Here is a 17,505-nt window from a genome sequence, read left to right as displayed (position 1 = left end):
AAGTTAGTTATCTTTTAAAAATGTTCTTACAGAACAAACTATAGATAAAAACAAAGATACTAATTCACAATGTACCAGATACCACATATTGATTGACACACTTTTGTCACCTCTGGTCCCATGACAGCAGGACTCAAGGAGACATTATTTATCTGCAAAAGCTGAACTTAAACCTGCAATAATCAATATTTGTATACGAATAATGGATTTGAGTGACCCACAGATTAGCACCCAATTCTGCAGTTCCTCCCTACTCTACATGACTTCATAGCATCTTCCATCTCATGGTTTTGGTTCACTCCCTCCACTCACCCAGGAGCTGTTTTCAGTGAGCTCTAAAACCCCCAAATATGCATTGAATGTGTTGTAACTGGTATGTTTAGATTGTTTAAATGGATGGAAAATGTTGAGTAAATAACAAGGGTTTTGCTTTGAAAAGCTCCACTAAACAATATATACAATATATATTATATATAAAATATATAATTGTGTTTCCGTACTCTGAGCTTCTTCAGCATGGTTTAGATCTCATTAAAAGCAAAATGTCGACAATTATTTGTCACTCGCAATTGTCACTAAAATGTCATTTGAAAGCTTAGTAATGCCCGGCAGTTTTTATTATTCAAACAGCAAAACATTTTTTCACAAATATGCATTTCTTTTAAAACAGTTCTTTGTGTCTCCCGGAAGAAGACCCACACCACCTCCCCCCACACCTGGTATTTCAGACACTACCACAGAAATAAAACTGCACGTATTCTATTTATTCTTTCCATGCCAAAGATGAGCATTTACTGGAAACACAAGTGTACATGAGTGGGTGGTGTGTAAAGAAGGTTTCGTGCACCATCACTGTGGTCTCAACAAAACCACTTCAAGATGTGACGAGCTGCTGGTTGCGGTTTGAATTTCCATCTGTGGGGGCTTGCAGGAGTGTTGTTCTGCAGCCCCTCACCTCGGGTGTGTATAAAAGGTGTTACCACCAGACACACAGAGATCACTGCTCACTGCCAGCAATGGAAACATCTTCACTCCTCCTTGTGTGCATTCTGGTGACATGTTCAGGTGAGCTGATGTATTTCTCATTGTAACATTGTCTTTATCATGGTCACCTAACATTGTTCGTTTTGTCTCTTCACAGTTTGGACAGTCCACGGGAGAAGCTTCGAGATCAACATTGATGATGGGAAGCAGGCGGAAGTGGAACTCTCTGTGAATGCCATCAAGGTAATGTGGCTGCTTTAAACACTGATAGTCTGCACATGCCACAATCTGATATGATCCACAACGCGTCACTTGTCTATTTGCTATCTCTCTGTAGACTGTAACTGTAAATTTGACATTCAGACTGACAACAATCAACACTTTCAACCTGACCGTATTTCTCATCCCAGCTAATGTATCCCTAATGAAAACCATTTATTAGCTTTTTTATTTACTGCTTGTGTAACACCTTTCCATCACAGAAAGTAATATTTTTAGTAAACATCCCTTTGCTCAGTATCTAAAGTACGTGTCCCTTTCATCTGCAGCTTCCAGGTCTGTGCTGGGCGTGCAAGTGGGCTTTAAACAAGGTGAAGAAATCTATCGGACCCAATGCCACTGCAGAGGTGAAGTACAGTGCAACGGTCCGACGGCTCAGGATGACCTCGTTGCTGCATAGTTATGAGCAATGATGACAATCTTCTTCTCTCACAGAACCTGACATTGAAGTTTATGTCCATCTGCAAACAAATTGGCCTCCTAAAACCTCTGTGCATCAAGTTTGTGAAGACGCACCTCGCAGAATTAGTTGAGGAGTTCACGACTACCGATGATGTGAAGACGATCTGCGTCAATACTGCAGCCTGCAAGTGAGTTACCGGCCCACCATTTTATTATTAATAACATCATCTAAAATAGTGTTTCTTTACAAAGCCCTTCCACAAAAAATATTATTCTGCTAATTTAATTTATGCTACTTCATACTTCTACTACTTTCAGAAGAAAACACAATACATACCCTCTGTACATTTGTCTTGTAGATTAAATTAGCTCCACTTCGACCAACTACATTAATCCAAAATGAATAATTCATTCTGCATAATGATAGCTTTGATACATTTACATACATTCTGTTGGTAAGTAAAACATTGAATGTGGGACTTTTTCTTGTAATGGAGTGTGGGAAGGACACTTTTACTTATAGGGGACAAACTCACTTTGTTGGTGCTTGTGCACATACATATGGGTATCTGTCTATTAGCCCATAAACTGTGGAATAAGACATCTCAGTCACTTTGTTGGTTGGCTGCATATATTAGAAAACATGTGATTCAACAAAGCATTACAATTATTTTGTACCTGATGTGCTCTCTTTAGGCCCAAGTTGTTGGACCCGTTCTTTTATCCAAGGGACGAGGAGTTACCAATTGAAATGAATGAAGATATCTGATGTCGTATGCATGAACAATAATCAAGATGCACTTAATCATGTTTGACTGATTCTTCCAATGTATGTGAACATATATCAATAAATGATTGTGTTTCAAATTTTCAAGAATATGTTGTTGTTGTACGAGACACTGTGTCACTCTAGAATTGCATCTGCACCCTTTTAACCCTTATATATATATATCATACCTCCAATTTTGGTCATTATCTATAACTTCAGTTAAAAGATGGTTTGAGAAAATGTACTGTAAAAGTACTGAGCGTTGAAACTTTCTTACAAAATATTTTGTAATCAAGTATGTATAAGTATGTAAGCTGCATTACATGTTCAAAATGACCAACATAATATTAATGGTCAGACAATAAGGTTCTTGTGGTAAAAATTCTCATAAACCTTTACTTTCTATACTTGAAGTCCACTTTTACAAAAAAAAAAAAATCAAGAGCAATGCCTTCAGCACTTCTGCACTAGAGGCATTTTTATTTTATCAGCAAATTAAAAAAGACGAGGGGTCAATTTAAACTGCACCTCATGGCATCCAGTGTGTGTGTAGCTTTTAAAGGATGGACAGATGTCAAAAACAAGCAACCATTGCCTAAGTGAACAGATGCACAAACAGTGAAGCAAACTTTCTTTCAAAGTGACCTTTGAACAACAGTCCCATCAGCCAAATGTCTTGAAGACCGAACTTTCCCCCCGCCGCTCATGAGCCTCATCACACCCATCCCACAGGTTCAGTCTGGATACTTTGCATCGGCCATGAGAAGACACACTTAGCAGGGTTGTGTTTGAGGGCGCGGCAGGTTTTATGTTCAATCCGTTTTCGATATTGTCAAACAAATGAGTTCAATGTGTCATTGTTCAGGATTTATATGAACCAGCAACAATCGCTTAATAGTGATGACAAATGGGCCACTGAATGGCGAAAGCATCATGAGTTACTTCCATATTTTTTTTAATATATCAAATCATACAATTCAGTATCCGGTGGGTGCATCACGACACAAACACACTGCTGCGAACATAACAAGCTTAAGGCTTTCACAGATGCACATAAATAACGAACGTATAAACCACACACACACAGAATGTCCGTGGATGCCATGTCACTGGCAGTTTGCTCCTTTCGAAGATGTTAGCGCGCAGCCTCAAGTGATCGCTGCTCACTAAGCAGACCCTTAAAAGGAATAGCACTCATTATACGAGTCGTGTGTTAATGTCTTCAGACGGCTCAGAATTCAGTGTCGGTGATTAACGATCAGTCATGGTCTCCGTTGTCCCTCCATCACGAGGAGGTGGCAGCAGAGAGCAGACACTTACTGTTTCGGTCAATGAAGTGTCCACGGGACCGACTTGTGTCCCAGCTCTGCTTCAAGGCCTGCCGGTCCAGCTTGTTGAGTCCCTGAGAGCAAAGACGGAGATCCTTGACCAGCTCTGACAAACCATCCAGACCGCCACTGTCCCAGGGGCCGGACACCTCACAACCTGTGGGCCAAGCAACAAGGAGCTTATATTAGCTCACCCTTGTAGTAAAATAATATTCTTAATACTACACACAGCCTCACAAGAACTGAACCAATGTCAGTTAATATTACTCCTATGGTCTCAGACAGTCCAAAAATACTGGTTAACATGGACAACTCTCTCACAAATCCCAAAAAACTAAAGTACTAAATCTCACATTTATGGTGTCTGCTACACGGACAATCTATTGTGACAGATGATATACGGCACTGAGGACCCAGCGCAATGTGCCGAGTATATAAGTATCTTTTCGGCTTCACAGTTGAGAAAAATAGAATAACGCTCATTTGGAAATAAAAATAACCTGTAGGTTATGACCAATACACACATATACACATTGGTACCTTGCATGTTTAGAAGGGTCAGAGGTCGACAAGCCTCTCGGAGTGAGACCAGGATGTTGTGAAGTGCTGCTGAGGTAACAGATGGATTTCCTGAAAGGTTCAGACTCACTAAAGTCGGACATGAAGGCAGGCACCTAAAAAGGAGAACCAACAAGTTTAACAGAGAAACTGATGATTGCATACAGATAAAACAGAAGGATGGCAGATCAAACCACAGAAATCCTAAATTAAAGATTGTTCACGGTGAAAAAGAGGACTTGGCTTTGTGTCAATGCACAAGGCATGACATGAATCCAATCATAATTCTGAACACATGTTCAAAGACGTTTGGCAGCATACTTCAAAGACATGCTTACAATGTAATTATTAGAAAAATGCAGCACACACACACACACTCACCTGGCCAAGGTGGCTACACTGCTGTCTGTCAACCCGTTTGCTGCCAGACTCAAGTGGGCCAGTGAACACTCATCCTAGAACAAAGACCAATGCTTTTATTTGTTTGTAATCTCCTGAGGTTACACTTAAAGCTCTCAAGTGTTCCACACATGAATGAAATCTGTATAATAAATAGTTTGTGTGCAGAGTACAAAGCGTGATTTTTGTGTGTGTACCTGTGACAGGATTTTGGTGAGGTGTTCCAGCGCCGGGTAATCTGCCGGACCCCTGCAGACAGCAGACAGATCCAGGTGTGTGAGACAGCGAAGAGGCAGAGTCTTTAACACTAGCTCAAAGCCAGTGGAGCCCAGTGCATTGTGGGATAGACACACAGATTTCAGGTGGCCGGTTCCTGAAAGATCAAAGGGTATTAATCTATTTATTTATTTTCTCATTGTAAAAATATTTATATATACACACATCTTTCTTTCAAGCTTAAGGACAATATATGTTGGTTTCTGATACATATTGGCTTGTAAATACTTTAATATTAGCCTTTGTCATGTCTAAGCAAATTAAAAAAACATGACATTGCTTGTAAATTAAACCTCTTAAACAGGGATTTGATTAAAACGGGGCAATCTTAGCTTTATTTATTCTAAGCACTAATTTAAAACTTATTGAAGCGAACACAACTTTATCCATCCCATTAACTAACCTGGCATCTAACACATCAGTGGCATTTTAGTTGAGCTGAAGAAAACTCTGACTGCCTCTTTCACACATGGTTCCCTGTAAATTACTGGTCACCGCTCGTGATTTCCACTCTTCCAGGTCGCGATTTTTCCCCAATGCCGGAATAGATGGGGGCAAGGGAGACACTTAAGGATACCAATCCCCATAAAACTCAATAGAAGAAGAAGATGGAGGAAGTCTGGATGTGTTTGTACATCATTTTTATGAGAAGCTGTTTTTCTCTCACCAAACCCTCAACAAGTCACATATTAATAAACAAGTATTTACCATGCAGGACATGTTCCTGAACATTTCAGTGATGTGATTCTGCATGTGTGAGAAGGGACTTGAGGCAGTCACCTGTCAGAGCGTTGGCCAGCAGCAGCCGATGATGCTGTAGGAAGCGAGCGGTGAGGCCACAGGCCTGCAGAGACAGCCTGGCTAACAGAGGGCAGCAGGACAGCAGACAGGACAGGGTCTCGGACACACCGTCCCCCAGCTGGTTCATGCTGAGGTCAAGCTCCTCCAGGCACTGTGAGAGGAAACAACCACAAACAGCACTGTGCATAAGAGAGATTTCTCTATTAAATTAAATGTGTGTTAAACTGGTGGCCTGTCATTCTCAGATTTGATGGTAAGATGTGCACGGTGTTTGAGATGTGTGATGGTGTTTGTTTCAACACTGTGGTGTTTTTTGACACAGGAAGGGCTTGTTTCCTGAATTGCTAATCTGTTTACCAAAATAGCAACGAGCAAAACCCCTTTTTCTGACACACCTTTTACAATCTGAAAAGGGAAATGTAAAACCTTCTGTGAGACTGAGGTATCTATTCCTAAGAATCCTGCCACAAAGGCAATAAAATAGAATAGACTAGCATTTTTTTGTAGTACTGAATCTAACCGCAGCATGTTTTTCCATTACTTTTTTAAAAATTCACAGATCTCACTGTGAATACGAGGGAATTTATTTAATTAAAATGTTCAGTGGCTTGGTGGAGGCAAAATCGTTGCACATAAAACAGAAACTATCTGCATTGCTAGTAAAAGGAGTGGGCAACTAAGAAACATTATGATTTAGGGTGAGTGCACGTTTTAAATTTTCTATAATATTAATTAAATAAACTAACTCCAATGTAAAGGACATCCTGCGTTTCTTTACCGGAAACGCAGGATGACTCTGTCCCTTTAAGGCATTTATCGCCTTCTCCAGTCCTTCTCCTGTAATGCCATTGGCAGAAATGTCCAACAGCCGAAGCCGCGGCATGGTGATTGTCGTGGCAACCAGCTCGGGAAGAAGGTTGTCGTGGAGACGGTTGCCGGAAATATGCAACTCGGTGAGGCTGGCCTGCAGTTTTAGGGCACGAAGGAGCGGGTTGAGGGAAGAGGCCGCCAAGCTGAGGCCGCAAACCGACACAGAGGAGCTCCCATCCTGCACCTCACACAGCCGGGTGACACGCTTGTTCTCATCTGCAGGGAAACAGACAGAAGCTCCAGGATGGGTTATCAAAATGTGTGTGTGCGTTTGTGGGCATTCGTGTTTGTTGCTCACCCACTGCCAGGCTTTGACAGGCTTTCTTATAGCGCTCAGGGAGAGGAGGAAGATCCCAGGAGCAAACCTCCGCCAGAACCTACAACAGCACAACACACCTGTTTCATTCCATGGAAGTAAATCAAAGTAATATTACAAAGATACTTTTTCTTAAACTGGCCTTACCTCTTCATTGGTGTGGAGGACAGCCATCAGTAGGTCCTGCGGGGAGAGCAGAGCACCTTCCTTCTGCAGCGAGAGGTGAGGCAGAAGGCCACATTTCTGGTAATAACGCTGCGCGGCCTGCTCACACAGCCACGACACAGTGCAGGAGGCCGCCTCACTGGAACACACCGGAGTGAGGATATGGATGAAAACAGGACAACACAAGCATGGTCCTGAGAGTCAAAGCCCATGTTGAGTCCACAGAAACACATAACTGGTGTCCAGGGGCGGACTGGCCATCGGGGATACCGACGTGGGTTGGGCCGGCCCACCTCCGTCGCTAACCGCCCCCCCCCTCTGACATCGCCGGCCCGGACTACATTCTATGCTTCGCAGAACACGTTAAATTTACTCTAATACCTAAAGTCCGTAATCACTGACTGACATTTATACTGCTCCTGGCGACCTGTATTCACACTCACGGTTTGGATGTTGCTTGAAATGTTCAGGTTAGCTGGCCAATCACAGGGAAGCAGCGTGCTGGTTGGGAGGGTTGAGCCCTGTGATTGGGGGAGTAGGGTGGTAGGCGGGAGGTGTATCGACGAAGTGACTGTGTTGTGTTGTTGTTATGACGAGCGTGAGCGAAGCAACGTGAGCTAGTTAGCGATTCAGGTTAGCCACTGTTAGCGAAGTACCTTCACTACTGTGAGCTCCTGTGAATGAACCGGCAAGCTAAAGAAGCCAACGTCTGCGAGTCGTTCCTGTGACGTTAGAGTATCATGTAGCCAATATGTGTCAAGACTAAGAGGCTCAGACGCACAGACTGATGTATCCGGGCATTTTTCAAAATAAAACATGCGTGGGTACATATTTCCTTTACAAAATAAAATGTCTTAAATATATCAAGAACAGGCTCAGGAGCTCACTCTCTCAACAGCACCTGGAGGCTTTTGTGTTGCTGGCTACTCAGACAGATGTTTTGCAGATGCTGGGCAGTGAGAAAATCTTAGACGGTGTTGCAGAAAAGAGTGAGCTGCTGCAAAAACTACTCATGGAGTGAAGTAATAATAACACATGAGTATACAGAGAGCAGTAATTGTACCTATGTCCCTGTATTGTATTGCATTGTATTGTATTTTATATATTGTTGTTATATTTGTGTTTATTGCTTTATAGACTCATGAGTCTGGAATAAAATAAATATATATATATATATATATATATATATATATATATATATATATATATATATATATATATATATATACACACACACACACACATACACTGATATTGTTTGTTATTACCATGTGACTATAATGCACTTGTGCCGGCAGAGTTAGTTTAGGTTCTGTTTGTTAACTTATTGTTTTGTTATGCACCTTCAACACCCATACACACACACACACACACACAATCACACACCAAGCATGCAACACCACTGATACCACTGATGTTCACACCCCATCGGATGTTCTGTTCTACAATATAGTTCATACTAATTCTACCCTCTGTTTCCAGTTTCTTTATTGTGTGGTCTTTCTCTGCTGACATGCATTCCTTAAGGCTCTGTAGTTATAGTATAACCATCTGATACTAGCTCAGAGTTAAGCATATTCATCTAGCAAACTATACCGTGTAGAGCCAGTATCATTTTATTCCATTTGTCCATCCAGGCAAATAGGTGGAGCCAAATGTTATAAAAAACAAAACAGATATGATTTCTTTGTAATCGTCCAAAATAATGTTAAGTGTATGGGTATATTTCCAAGTGGGGCAACGCGTCGTGTATTGAGTAGGCCGGTCTGACAGGAACTCCCGGGCCACTTTTTCCCCCCAGTCCGCCCCTGCTGGTGTCATTCATTGATATCATTCAAAAGTTACATAGACACTAACCTTTGCGGAACTGGGATGAGGAAAACATCTTCCTGAACTCTGACCCTCATTCTGATTGGTGGAGGCAGTGATCTTGGCATGGGAGCAGCAACACAATGAGCTGGAGGCTAAAATGTATTGACAAATGAAAAAAATTAAGAAATACACATTAGCAAAACCGATTGGCTTCTTTAAAAGAGGATACTGTTGTTTTTTCCCGTCCAGAAGGAGTCGTCTGTCTGCCTGACTCCATGTGAATGCAGTATTTGTCCAATTGCGTATTTTTTCCACAGTAGAACTGACTCCATCTCTAACTCATCAGAACACATCAGAAGGTATGATGCAGATATTACTTCTCACCTGCATGAATATTTGTGGGTACGGTGGCGTTTCAGGTCTCATGTCCTCGTCGTCTGTAACTGTGGGGCTGTGTGACCTGTTGACCTCTCGTCTGCCCAACCTGACCATCCCTGGCATCTGAGTCATTTTGACCTGGTGAGGCTTCAGGGAGCTGTTCTTTTTCAGAGGGAGACTCCTGCTGGAGGATGAAGGAACTGCAGAACATTAAAGAAAAAGGGTCATAATGAAGGTCAAATAAGCAAAGAAATGTGGATGGAAATAAAATGAGACAACTAAGTTGAGTCATTACTTCTGCAGGCCGAGTCAGAGTTTGAGAGGCTGTTTTGGCCTCTCGATGTTGAAGACAAGGCAGTGTCCTCCCCTCTCATCCCACTCTGATCCACTCCGAGCCTCCTCTTCTTTTTTGGCTGGATTTCCCCCAAATCATCCTCCAGCCAGTCATCAGCCACATACTCCTCCTCTGGAACCAGAGCTGATTTGTTGTTGGATGAAACAGCTGGTGTGCTGGAAAACTGAGGCTGTGACAGACCCTGGAGAAGAGTTTTGGCGCTGCCTAAGCCTCGAATGGCACTGTGGTACTCCTCTCGTGCAAAGACAGATGGCGGGGGAGCCTCCCTGAGACTTTCTCGACCGGAGTTGGGGATCGGACTGGTTTCCCTGTTTGCAGGGACTTCCTTTTGACTCGGGGCCGCTGGGAAGCTGTGTCGAGGGCGGACGGCTCGGAGAGGACTCACCTGCCGGTCACAGTCGCTGTCCTCTGAGGAGCTGCTGTTATTCTAAGGAAGACATGCAAACAAATTACGTACAGTAATTGTAGATCTAAAAGAGTTCAGTGGCAGGGTTTCTGAAGGGGCAACCAAGGTAATTTAATACTTTTTCCAGACCTTTCTTACATCACATAGTATACTATTTAATACCAGTTTCACCATCCAAAGTATGATGGAAAACCAGAGATTTATTATTATTTCACATACAGATAAACAGCATAAAAAATGATGGCTAGATTATTTAATTAAAAATTATTTTAGTTTTTGCAAAAATGTACACTTAATAGACAATGAGCTTCCTAAATTACTGCGGATGGCAGTTGTGACCGTTGCTTCCTGCAGCACAATCTACTGTTGCAACCGACAGCTCATAATCAGATACATATAGTATTAAGTATTTGTATCTTCATATAAAAAGGCATTTGGCAGACGTTACCCCGTACAAGACAGCAGCCTCTGTTCCTCTGGTTTTGTGCCGCTGTGCTGAGCCGTTGCTCTTCCACCGTTTGGGGCTGGCAGCTCCTGCCTTCACCTCTGAGCTCCTGTTGGTCCGGGGCCTGTCTTGGCTGGAGGAGCCGCCCCCGTCAGAGGACAGCAGCGGCTCTGACATCTCAGCATCAAACAGCTGGCTGTCCTGCAGTGCATCAAACGTCTTGGCGGGGGCCACAGCAGCAGTCACTGTGTTAGACAGAGATAAGTGGGGAGAAAAACAGTGTCTGAAAGGATTTTTTATTTTTTTTAAAAGGCAAACCGAGGCTAAACTGTTGATGTAAAGGCCTCACCTCCCCCTGCAAGTGCCTTCCTGAGCAGTCTCTCTGTAGCGATGCACTCCTGCTTGGCGTCATTGTCCAACTCTCTGCTGTACGTCCTCTGCCACTGCCGCAAGGTGTCCATGGCGGTGTTACCCTGACAGAGGATGGCGGAATCATGAGGCAGATGCACACATTAAGTAAGACCCATAGGAACAGATTTGGTTGGTATTAACGCATCGCAGAGGGGCGCAAACTATTTAGCCAGAAGGACACACAAACTGGGACTCACATGCAGGTGCGACCGGCCCGGCTACCAAAACAAACAAGAGAGGCTCGGACTACAACACACACAGGGAGAGTGACTTCATTCTCTGCTCAGGACGTCGTAACTCCACCATAACTTAGCATTGCAAATAGCTGCTGCTATAATAATGTCATAAATGGTGTGTGGTTAACCTTTTACATTTCAAGTATTTCTTCTGTGGAATTTATAACTAGATTATGGTTACAGGAATCATGTCCATGCCTCCATGAATTTTAATTGTGACACAAATTCCATTTAAACTAAGAGGGAATTAGATGAAAGATGGAATTAATGGTTTCATTATGAAAAACAAACTTATATACATGAACTTAAGTCATAATAATTATATCCATTACATAAGACATAAATGTGTACTGGAATTTCTAACTGCATGAAACACATTGTATATAAAAAAATGTCTCTGACTTTTTATACATTGTTTCTGAGTTTCATAAACTCAGCACAAAGTGTAACTTATGATATTTTTGCTATATATTGTTGCAGAAACCAGTTCCTCTGTTATAGTAAAAAGCAGTTTAATTCAAAACGACTAAAGTAGTTTTGCAACTGTCTTGTGACATACAGTTTGTATATTACAGTTAAATAATCATTGGTACAAATTACTATCACAGAGCCTGGTCCTGTAATTAACCAGAGGCTCATATGCCACACACACACACACCTTAGAGTTGCGTTGGGTGACAGAAGCCCCTCGTTCCACTAAGAGTGTTGCAACTTTGAAATTGCCACAAGAGAGGGCATCATGTAGAGGCGTCACTCCTTCACACGAGGGCCCACCTGGATCATTAATGTTCGCGCCGTGCTCCAAAAGCACAGGTACAATGTCTGCATGAGAGAAAGAGGATGCAAGAGTTGCTCTTTTTTATTTTCTACACAAAAGAAAAACCCTGTTAAACAAGGTTATATTATTATGAAATCAGTTACCATAGTGACCGTGGTTGCAGGCCTCATGAAGAGGGGTCCAGCCACAATAATCTCTTGGGTTCACTGGGTGACCCTGGCATACAAGCAGAGCATCATTGGTTATCATACAATCCAGGTTGTCTTTTGTTAAACTTTCTTCTTATCTTGAAACAAAAATGACTCGATTTCCTCACCTGTTCCACCAGATACTGGACCTGCTTCAGGTTTCCGTCGATACAAGCTCTGTGCAGAGTGGTCTCGCCCTTCTCGTTCCTCTTGTTCCACTAAAGTAGGAAAAAGGATACAAAAAGAGCAGAGGCTGAAACACTGAAGAGGGAGGACAGATAATACAAAGATGAGATGATTGCTGGGGGAAATTACAACGGATCTAATTCACTCACCCTTCCTGTCTTCCTCTTTCCTGAGACTATCTTGTCATAACCGTCCAAATCATCATCTACAAGTCAGATGAAAAGTCATATGTGACACAAATAAACAAACAGAAACATATGATAACTTTGGGAAATATTATAATTTGTCTCGCAATGTCAGAAGGGGCAGAATGTCAGTTCTACCTGAGTCTGAGAGAACGACATCGCTGTCATCCATAGTTTCACTGTTGTCCATCTCCTCCTCTTCCTCTTCCTCCCCGTCACTCCCATCTGGACTCCAGCCCTCGGCAGCACACAGCTCCTGCAGCTTCGCCTCAGTGTCATCACTCTTTGATGAGTCGTGTCGTGTCTGCGCCGCCAGCCAGAGCCTCAACACGCGTTTCTGTTGGAGAGAAGCGAGTGTTTTTACACAGCATCTGCTTTTAAAATCTTTAGAAAGTATTATTCTTTTAATATAGTATATGGATTGGCAGCTATTTTGAAGGGCAACCATGTATGAAAACCTATGAATGAATCTGCCTTTTAAATCCAGTTTGACGTTCTCTTATCCGATCCATCTTTTCAGCTCACCTGTAGTCTGGTCTGCCCAGACTTCTGAGCGCAGTGTGAGGCTGCACTGTAGCTGCCCTCTATTTCCTCAAAGGCACAGCCGCTCTCCTCCTGAGCTGTTGCGATGTTCAGCCAAGTACTACACTCCTGGTATAGACACACAAGTGATTAAACTACAGGTACGTACGATTTATTCTTAGAATATTATAAATTATGTGGACAGTTTAAAGTAACATTACTAATCAATAACTAAGCAGGTAATTTAGCTGTGATTTTTTAAATGTACTTAAACAATATATTGTATATTATATACATGATTAACCTGTAGTCATGAAACACAAATATTGTCACTATGATCATAGAATCAGAGGATCATAGAATTTCGTTGGGTGAGACACATATAGTTCATGTACACCTCAGTAGAGCTGCCCTTCCGTAAAGCCAGCTCCTGTCTGTAGTGCTCCACTGCCTCGCTGTGCTGCCTCAGGTCCGTGTGGGTCGCAGCTAGGGACACGTGGATGACAGCCAGCTCCCTTGGAGGCTTTCCCAACGCTTCAGCGCCCTTTAACTGCAACACATAGAAAACATTACTTAACATAATTCATTATATTATGGAATTAAACTTAAACGGGAAGAAGTTCAAACGCAGTGATATTGGGTGCTAAAGTAAACATTAAAATGTTCTTTACCTGAGCTTGATATGCATCCAGAGCTTTGCTGTAACAGCCAACCTTACAGTAAAGGTCCCCCAGCTGCTCTGCCAGCCCCACGGCCTGATGGGAGTTAAGTCTTTTGCCCTGATCCTCCCCCAAGTCTTCCTCCAATTTACAACCCTGGTCCGCTATGAAATTAAATCAAACCATGCCATCAACTCAGCTATCTTTGTGAAAAACAATCCCAAATACAAATAATCAACATGGCCGAGTGGATAAACAAACTTGCTCTTTTACCATATTTAAAAGCTTTCTTCACTGCTTGCCTGTCCAGTGGCTGCTGGGAACCCAGAGAGACGGCTTTCTTCAGAGATCGTCTGGCTGCTACAAAATCAGCCAGAGACAACTGCACCTGTGGATAAATGTCATGGAGATGTACTAGTTACAAAATGTACAGCCACAATAACAGAACATGTGTACTTGGGTGACTGCAATTTGACTATTTGTGCTAAAGCTTTCTCAAGAATGGGTGTATACCTTGCCAATGCAGTGAAAGCACTCGCTCTCACTGAACTTGTCTTTGATCTTCCTTGCACACTCTTTGGCCTGTTCGAGGCAGCGCACAGCATTAGACTGCTGACCGTGACGGAAGTAAATGTTGCCCAGGTTATAATTTGCACGGTAGAGATCCTCCAGCAGATGACTCTTCCTTTACAGGATAAGAATGTAGTCAGCAGAATTACCAATACTTCATGGTAATCTTTAAACACAATTATTGTAAGTGAAGAGTATGAAAAAAAAATTATACTTTTTTATTTTACATTATTATAGTTTAGGAGGTTCTTACTCTGCAATAAAGACACTTCGTCTGATAAACTCGCTGCAACGTGTGTTCTCCCCGAGATGATCACAGACCAGACCAAGATTGAGGAAGAGGCGGGCCTTCATCTCTCTAATCTCTCGCTCTGGCACAGACCCTGGAAGAAAGAAAAATATTGTACATAAAACAAACATTACAAAAACTATGAGCACTAGATAACTTAACAGGCTCCATAAAACCCCTGAGGATACAAACAAGTACACAAAAACACTACAGACCTTCAAGGCGGTCATCTACAATGGCCAGGCTCTTCCTGAAGGCATCCTCTGCTTGCTCCAAACTGTTCCTCGATTGGTCCGATTCATAACGGAACAGGTAGGTTCGACCAATAGTGGCGAGCGCCCTTTGCTCCTCAGCATGATCTCTGACAGAGCGAGCTAAGTCCAGGTGACATCGCTGGTGCTAAAAGGAGAAAAATACATACGACCCCTTAAATGCTTTCTTAACGCCCATGGAGCGTTGTTGTCCGCTACGTTTGCATCACTATAGCGCTGACATTGAAAAATGTAGGAATTAGTTTTAATGGCCACAGAAAGCCCTTCGGTATGAAGCAGACCAGTCTACTCACTTTCAAAGCAGCTTCAATATTTCCCATCTCTGCGTAGCATTCTCCTATCTTACGATTGGCCACAGCTCGTCCAATCACATCGTTTAGCACCTCAGAGAAAGACAACTCCTGCTGGTGCTCCCTAATGGCAGCCTCATAATCACCTGAGATACACAACGAATAGGAGGGTGGATGAATGAGTAGATTAAGAACAGGACAGTAATCTCGGAGCTGCACTTTACATTACTGGTTTCATGTGGTTATGTGCATAGCGACAGAAAGAGTGCAGGTGGATAAGAGGCTGGGGAAGCCAGTGGGCCCCATGGAAGAGTACAAGCTGTGTGTTGGTGCTGCTACAGCGTGGTTGATAGTGTGCTATTTGTTGTACGGTTCCCTTTATCGTAAATATTGATACTGTGAGTGTCGTCGCTTCCTCACATTGAGGAAGTAGTTCCAGTTTTGCCTTTGGTTAATAAACCACCTTTTGTTTATCCCTTCGTTGTCTGTGGGTTATTCTCCCTAGGGTACATTGTTACTCTCCGCCTCCCCTAATTAATTAAAACTACTTTATTTCACACTAGGAGCAGTTTAACTAACAATGGTTAATCCATCTGTATTCATCACACGATGAGTAACTCGGTATAGTCAGTATTATTTAGACTGCCATCAATTCAGTTTGAACACTTCTGATCTGTGTCCTTGAATGTCTGTATTGTATCATTATGACCGTCTAAATTATACTATGTTATATATGATCAATGACCATCCGCCCAGATTCAACAGTACATTCAATATTGTGAATATTACGAACCACTTACCACTTCTGGACAGCAGCTCTCCGAGCTGATTGCAGATATTCGCTTCCTCTCCTAAATTGTTGCTGCTCTGCGCTTTGCTCTTTGCTTTCTGCAGCTCTGCAGAGTAATATCAACGAGTCAACACAGTGTAAACAATCCAAACAAACGTGCTAAACAAGCGTCTTTAAACTGCGTCGATCAAAACTTACGTTTAATCTCCCGTGTGGAGCTCATCGTGATTCGGCCCTGATGAGTAAACGATGTGTTAGCGAACCACAACGCGGCGCGTTTAGCTTAGCGAGCCGGGACGACACCCAGCTGGCAAATCATACATGAACTAATCATTCACTTTCACTTATTCTTCCATTTGCACGTCAATGAATGTCCTGCTTGTCGTTCACGTATCCGATCGTGTCTAACATCTCATCAAACAGCGCGACCTGGGAAACGCTTCAGCTACCAGTCCTCTGTCAACTTTGCAAAGCCCCGCCAGTATTGCGCGAGCCAATGACTACTCTGTACTAACTATGCCCCGATCACGGCCTCTCAGGCACAAATCCCGCCTGGGTCAATAGGCTTATAAAGTCGTGTGTTCTACACTGCACTCAACCTCTATCACCACTATAACTTAGCACTTAAAAATACCGTATAGGATTTGTTAACGAGTCTGTGTATGGTGTACTGCAGACTGCGAGTGTGCCTGTCTGTCTGACAGACTAAAGTCGGGGCATATACAGCCTCATCTATAAGTACCGTTCATTGGCTAACGCCAGAGCGTGATGCAGTTCTACATGGAAACAAAGAGATGGGCTAGGTCAAGAGATGCCTTCTTGTGGGTTGGTGATACAGTCAAAATGGTAGAAGGTTACCATTTAAACCTGATGCCCCTTTTGCTGTAGCAAGGGAGAGTTCTGTTTATAGGGAATAGTAATTAGGATCCCATTCGGCTCAGGAGAAGAAGAACAAATATTTCCATGGATGGATGGAAACAAACATATTGAAATACCTCATAATAGTAGCAGGATAGATAATCTCATAATTATTTAAACTTGATTTCTATGTTGTCATGGCCAATGTAATTGGCTTATTTGATCTAATCACAGATATATTTGTATCGGTGTATATGAGGGCTTTATTGTAGTACAAAATATATGGTCCAAGCTGAATTAGCAATTAATAAATGGCCAAATTGAAGGGAATATTTCATGTTAATAAATGTAAAGTTTCACGTTTCCCTCTCTTCTATGAAATATCATGAACGCCTGCTAGATATACAAGACAAACTGAAATATCTGTACACCACGTCTTCTCCAGAAAATATTACTTACCATTGAATAAAGTGAATGCTATTATTAAGTATTTTTTGCTGCTAACTAGTGGTAACAGTATTCTCCTTTCCACTCACCCTGTAAAGTTGTGACGCTACATTAAATCTGATTTTGGTACAAAAGACTTCACCGGTTTCAAAGAGGTCGATCCATTTTTTTTTTCTTCTCTCTTTACAAAATGTACGTTGGAGTTATCCTTTAAACTCTAGTATCAGTCAGGCTCTAATAATTACTGTGACTTAGTAAATTACTCAGTAAACACACAATCA

The 17,505-nt window shown here is 42.3% G+C and overlaps 2 protein-coding genes across 5 annotated transcripts; one reads left to right on the top strand and one right to left on the bottom strand.

The window, feature by feature from the left end:
• Window positions 1–846: 846 nt before the first annotated feature.
• nkl.4 (NK-lysin tandem duplicate 4) lies at window positions 847–2,544 on the top strand. Of its 2 annotated transcripts, none has more exons than XM_034563397.1 (5): window positions 847–1,065; window positions 1,142–1,227; window positions 1,533–1,574; window positions 1,699–1,853; window positions 2,362–2,544. In XM_034563397.1, the coding sequence occupies exons 1-5, from the start codon at window positions 1,017–1,019 to the stop codon at window positions 2,432–2,434; spliced, it is 405 nt and encodes a 134-aa protein (XP_034419288.1). In that variant the 5' UTR covers window positions 847–1,016; the 3' UTR covers window positions 2,435–2,544. The 2 variants fall into 2 exon arrangements, with proteins under 2 accessions (XP_034419288.1, XP_034419287.1); XM_034563396.1 differs by having other exon boundaries at window positions 864–1,065; window positions 1,533–1,610.
• Window positions 2,545–2,872: 328 nt separating this feature from the next.
• On the bottom strand, window positions 2,873–16,391 carry tonsl (tonsoku-like, DNA repair protein). 3 transcript variants are annotated; one of them, XM_034563392.1, is made up of 29 exons: window positions 16,118–16,391; window positions 15,930–16,025; window positions 15,133–15,275; window positions 14,783–14,966; window positions 14,532–14,661; window positions 14,222–14,393; window positions 13,982–14,096; window positions 13,721–13,872; window positions 13,447–13,599; window positions 13,053–13,178; window positions 12,666–12,864; window positions 12,492–12,547; window positions 12,285–12,374; window positions 12,112–12,184; window positions 11,849–12,012; window positions 10,893–11,016; window positions 10,547–10,788; window positions 9,633–10,119; window positions 9,344–9,537; window positions 9,005–9,111; window positions 7,130–7,286; window positions 6,965–7,043; window positions 6,575–6,882; window positions 5,776–5,947; window positions 4,917–5,092; window positions 4,702–4,775; window positions 4,303–4,436; window positions 3,755–3,919; window positions 2,873–3,611 (listed from the first exon to the last, which is right to left on the bottom strand). In XM_034563392.1, exons 1-29 carry the CDS (start codon window positions 16,140–16,142, stop codon window positions 3,601–3,603), a joined length of 4,308 nt encoding a protein of 1,435 aa, XP_034419283.1. In that variant the 5' UTR covers window positions 16,143–16,391; the 3' UTR covers window positions 2,873–3,600. The 3 variants fall into 3 exon arrangements, with proteins under 3 accessions (XP_034419283.1, XP_034419282.1, XP_034419284.1); XM_034563391.1 differs by having other exon boundaries at window positions 2,873–3,919; XM_034563393.1 differs by lacking the exons at window positions 2,873–3,611; window positions 3,755–3,919 and having other exon boundaries at window positions 4,320–4,436; window positions 4,917–4,968.
• Window positions 16,392–17,505: the final 1,114 nt, after the last annotated feature.

This window comes from Cyclopterus lumpus, chromosome 22 (assembly GCF_009769545.1).
Source record: "Cyclopterus lumpus isolate fCycLum1 chromosome 22, fCycLum1.pri, whole genome shotgun sequence".
Lineage (NCBI taxonomy): Eukaryota > Metazoa > Chordata > Actinopteri > Perciformes > Cyclopteridae > Cyclopterus > Cyclopterus lumpus.
The sequence above is the reverse complement of the archived record's forward strand: the minus strand, read 5'-3'. Positions and strand labels throughout refer to the sequence as shown.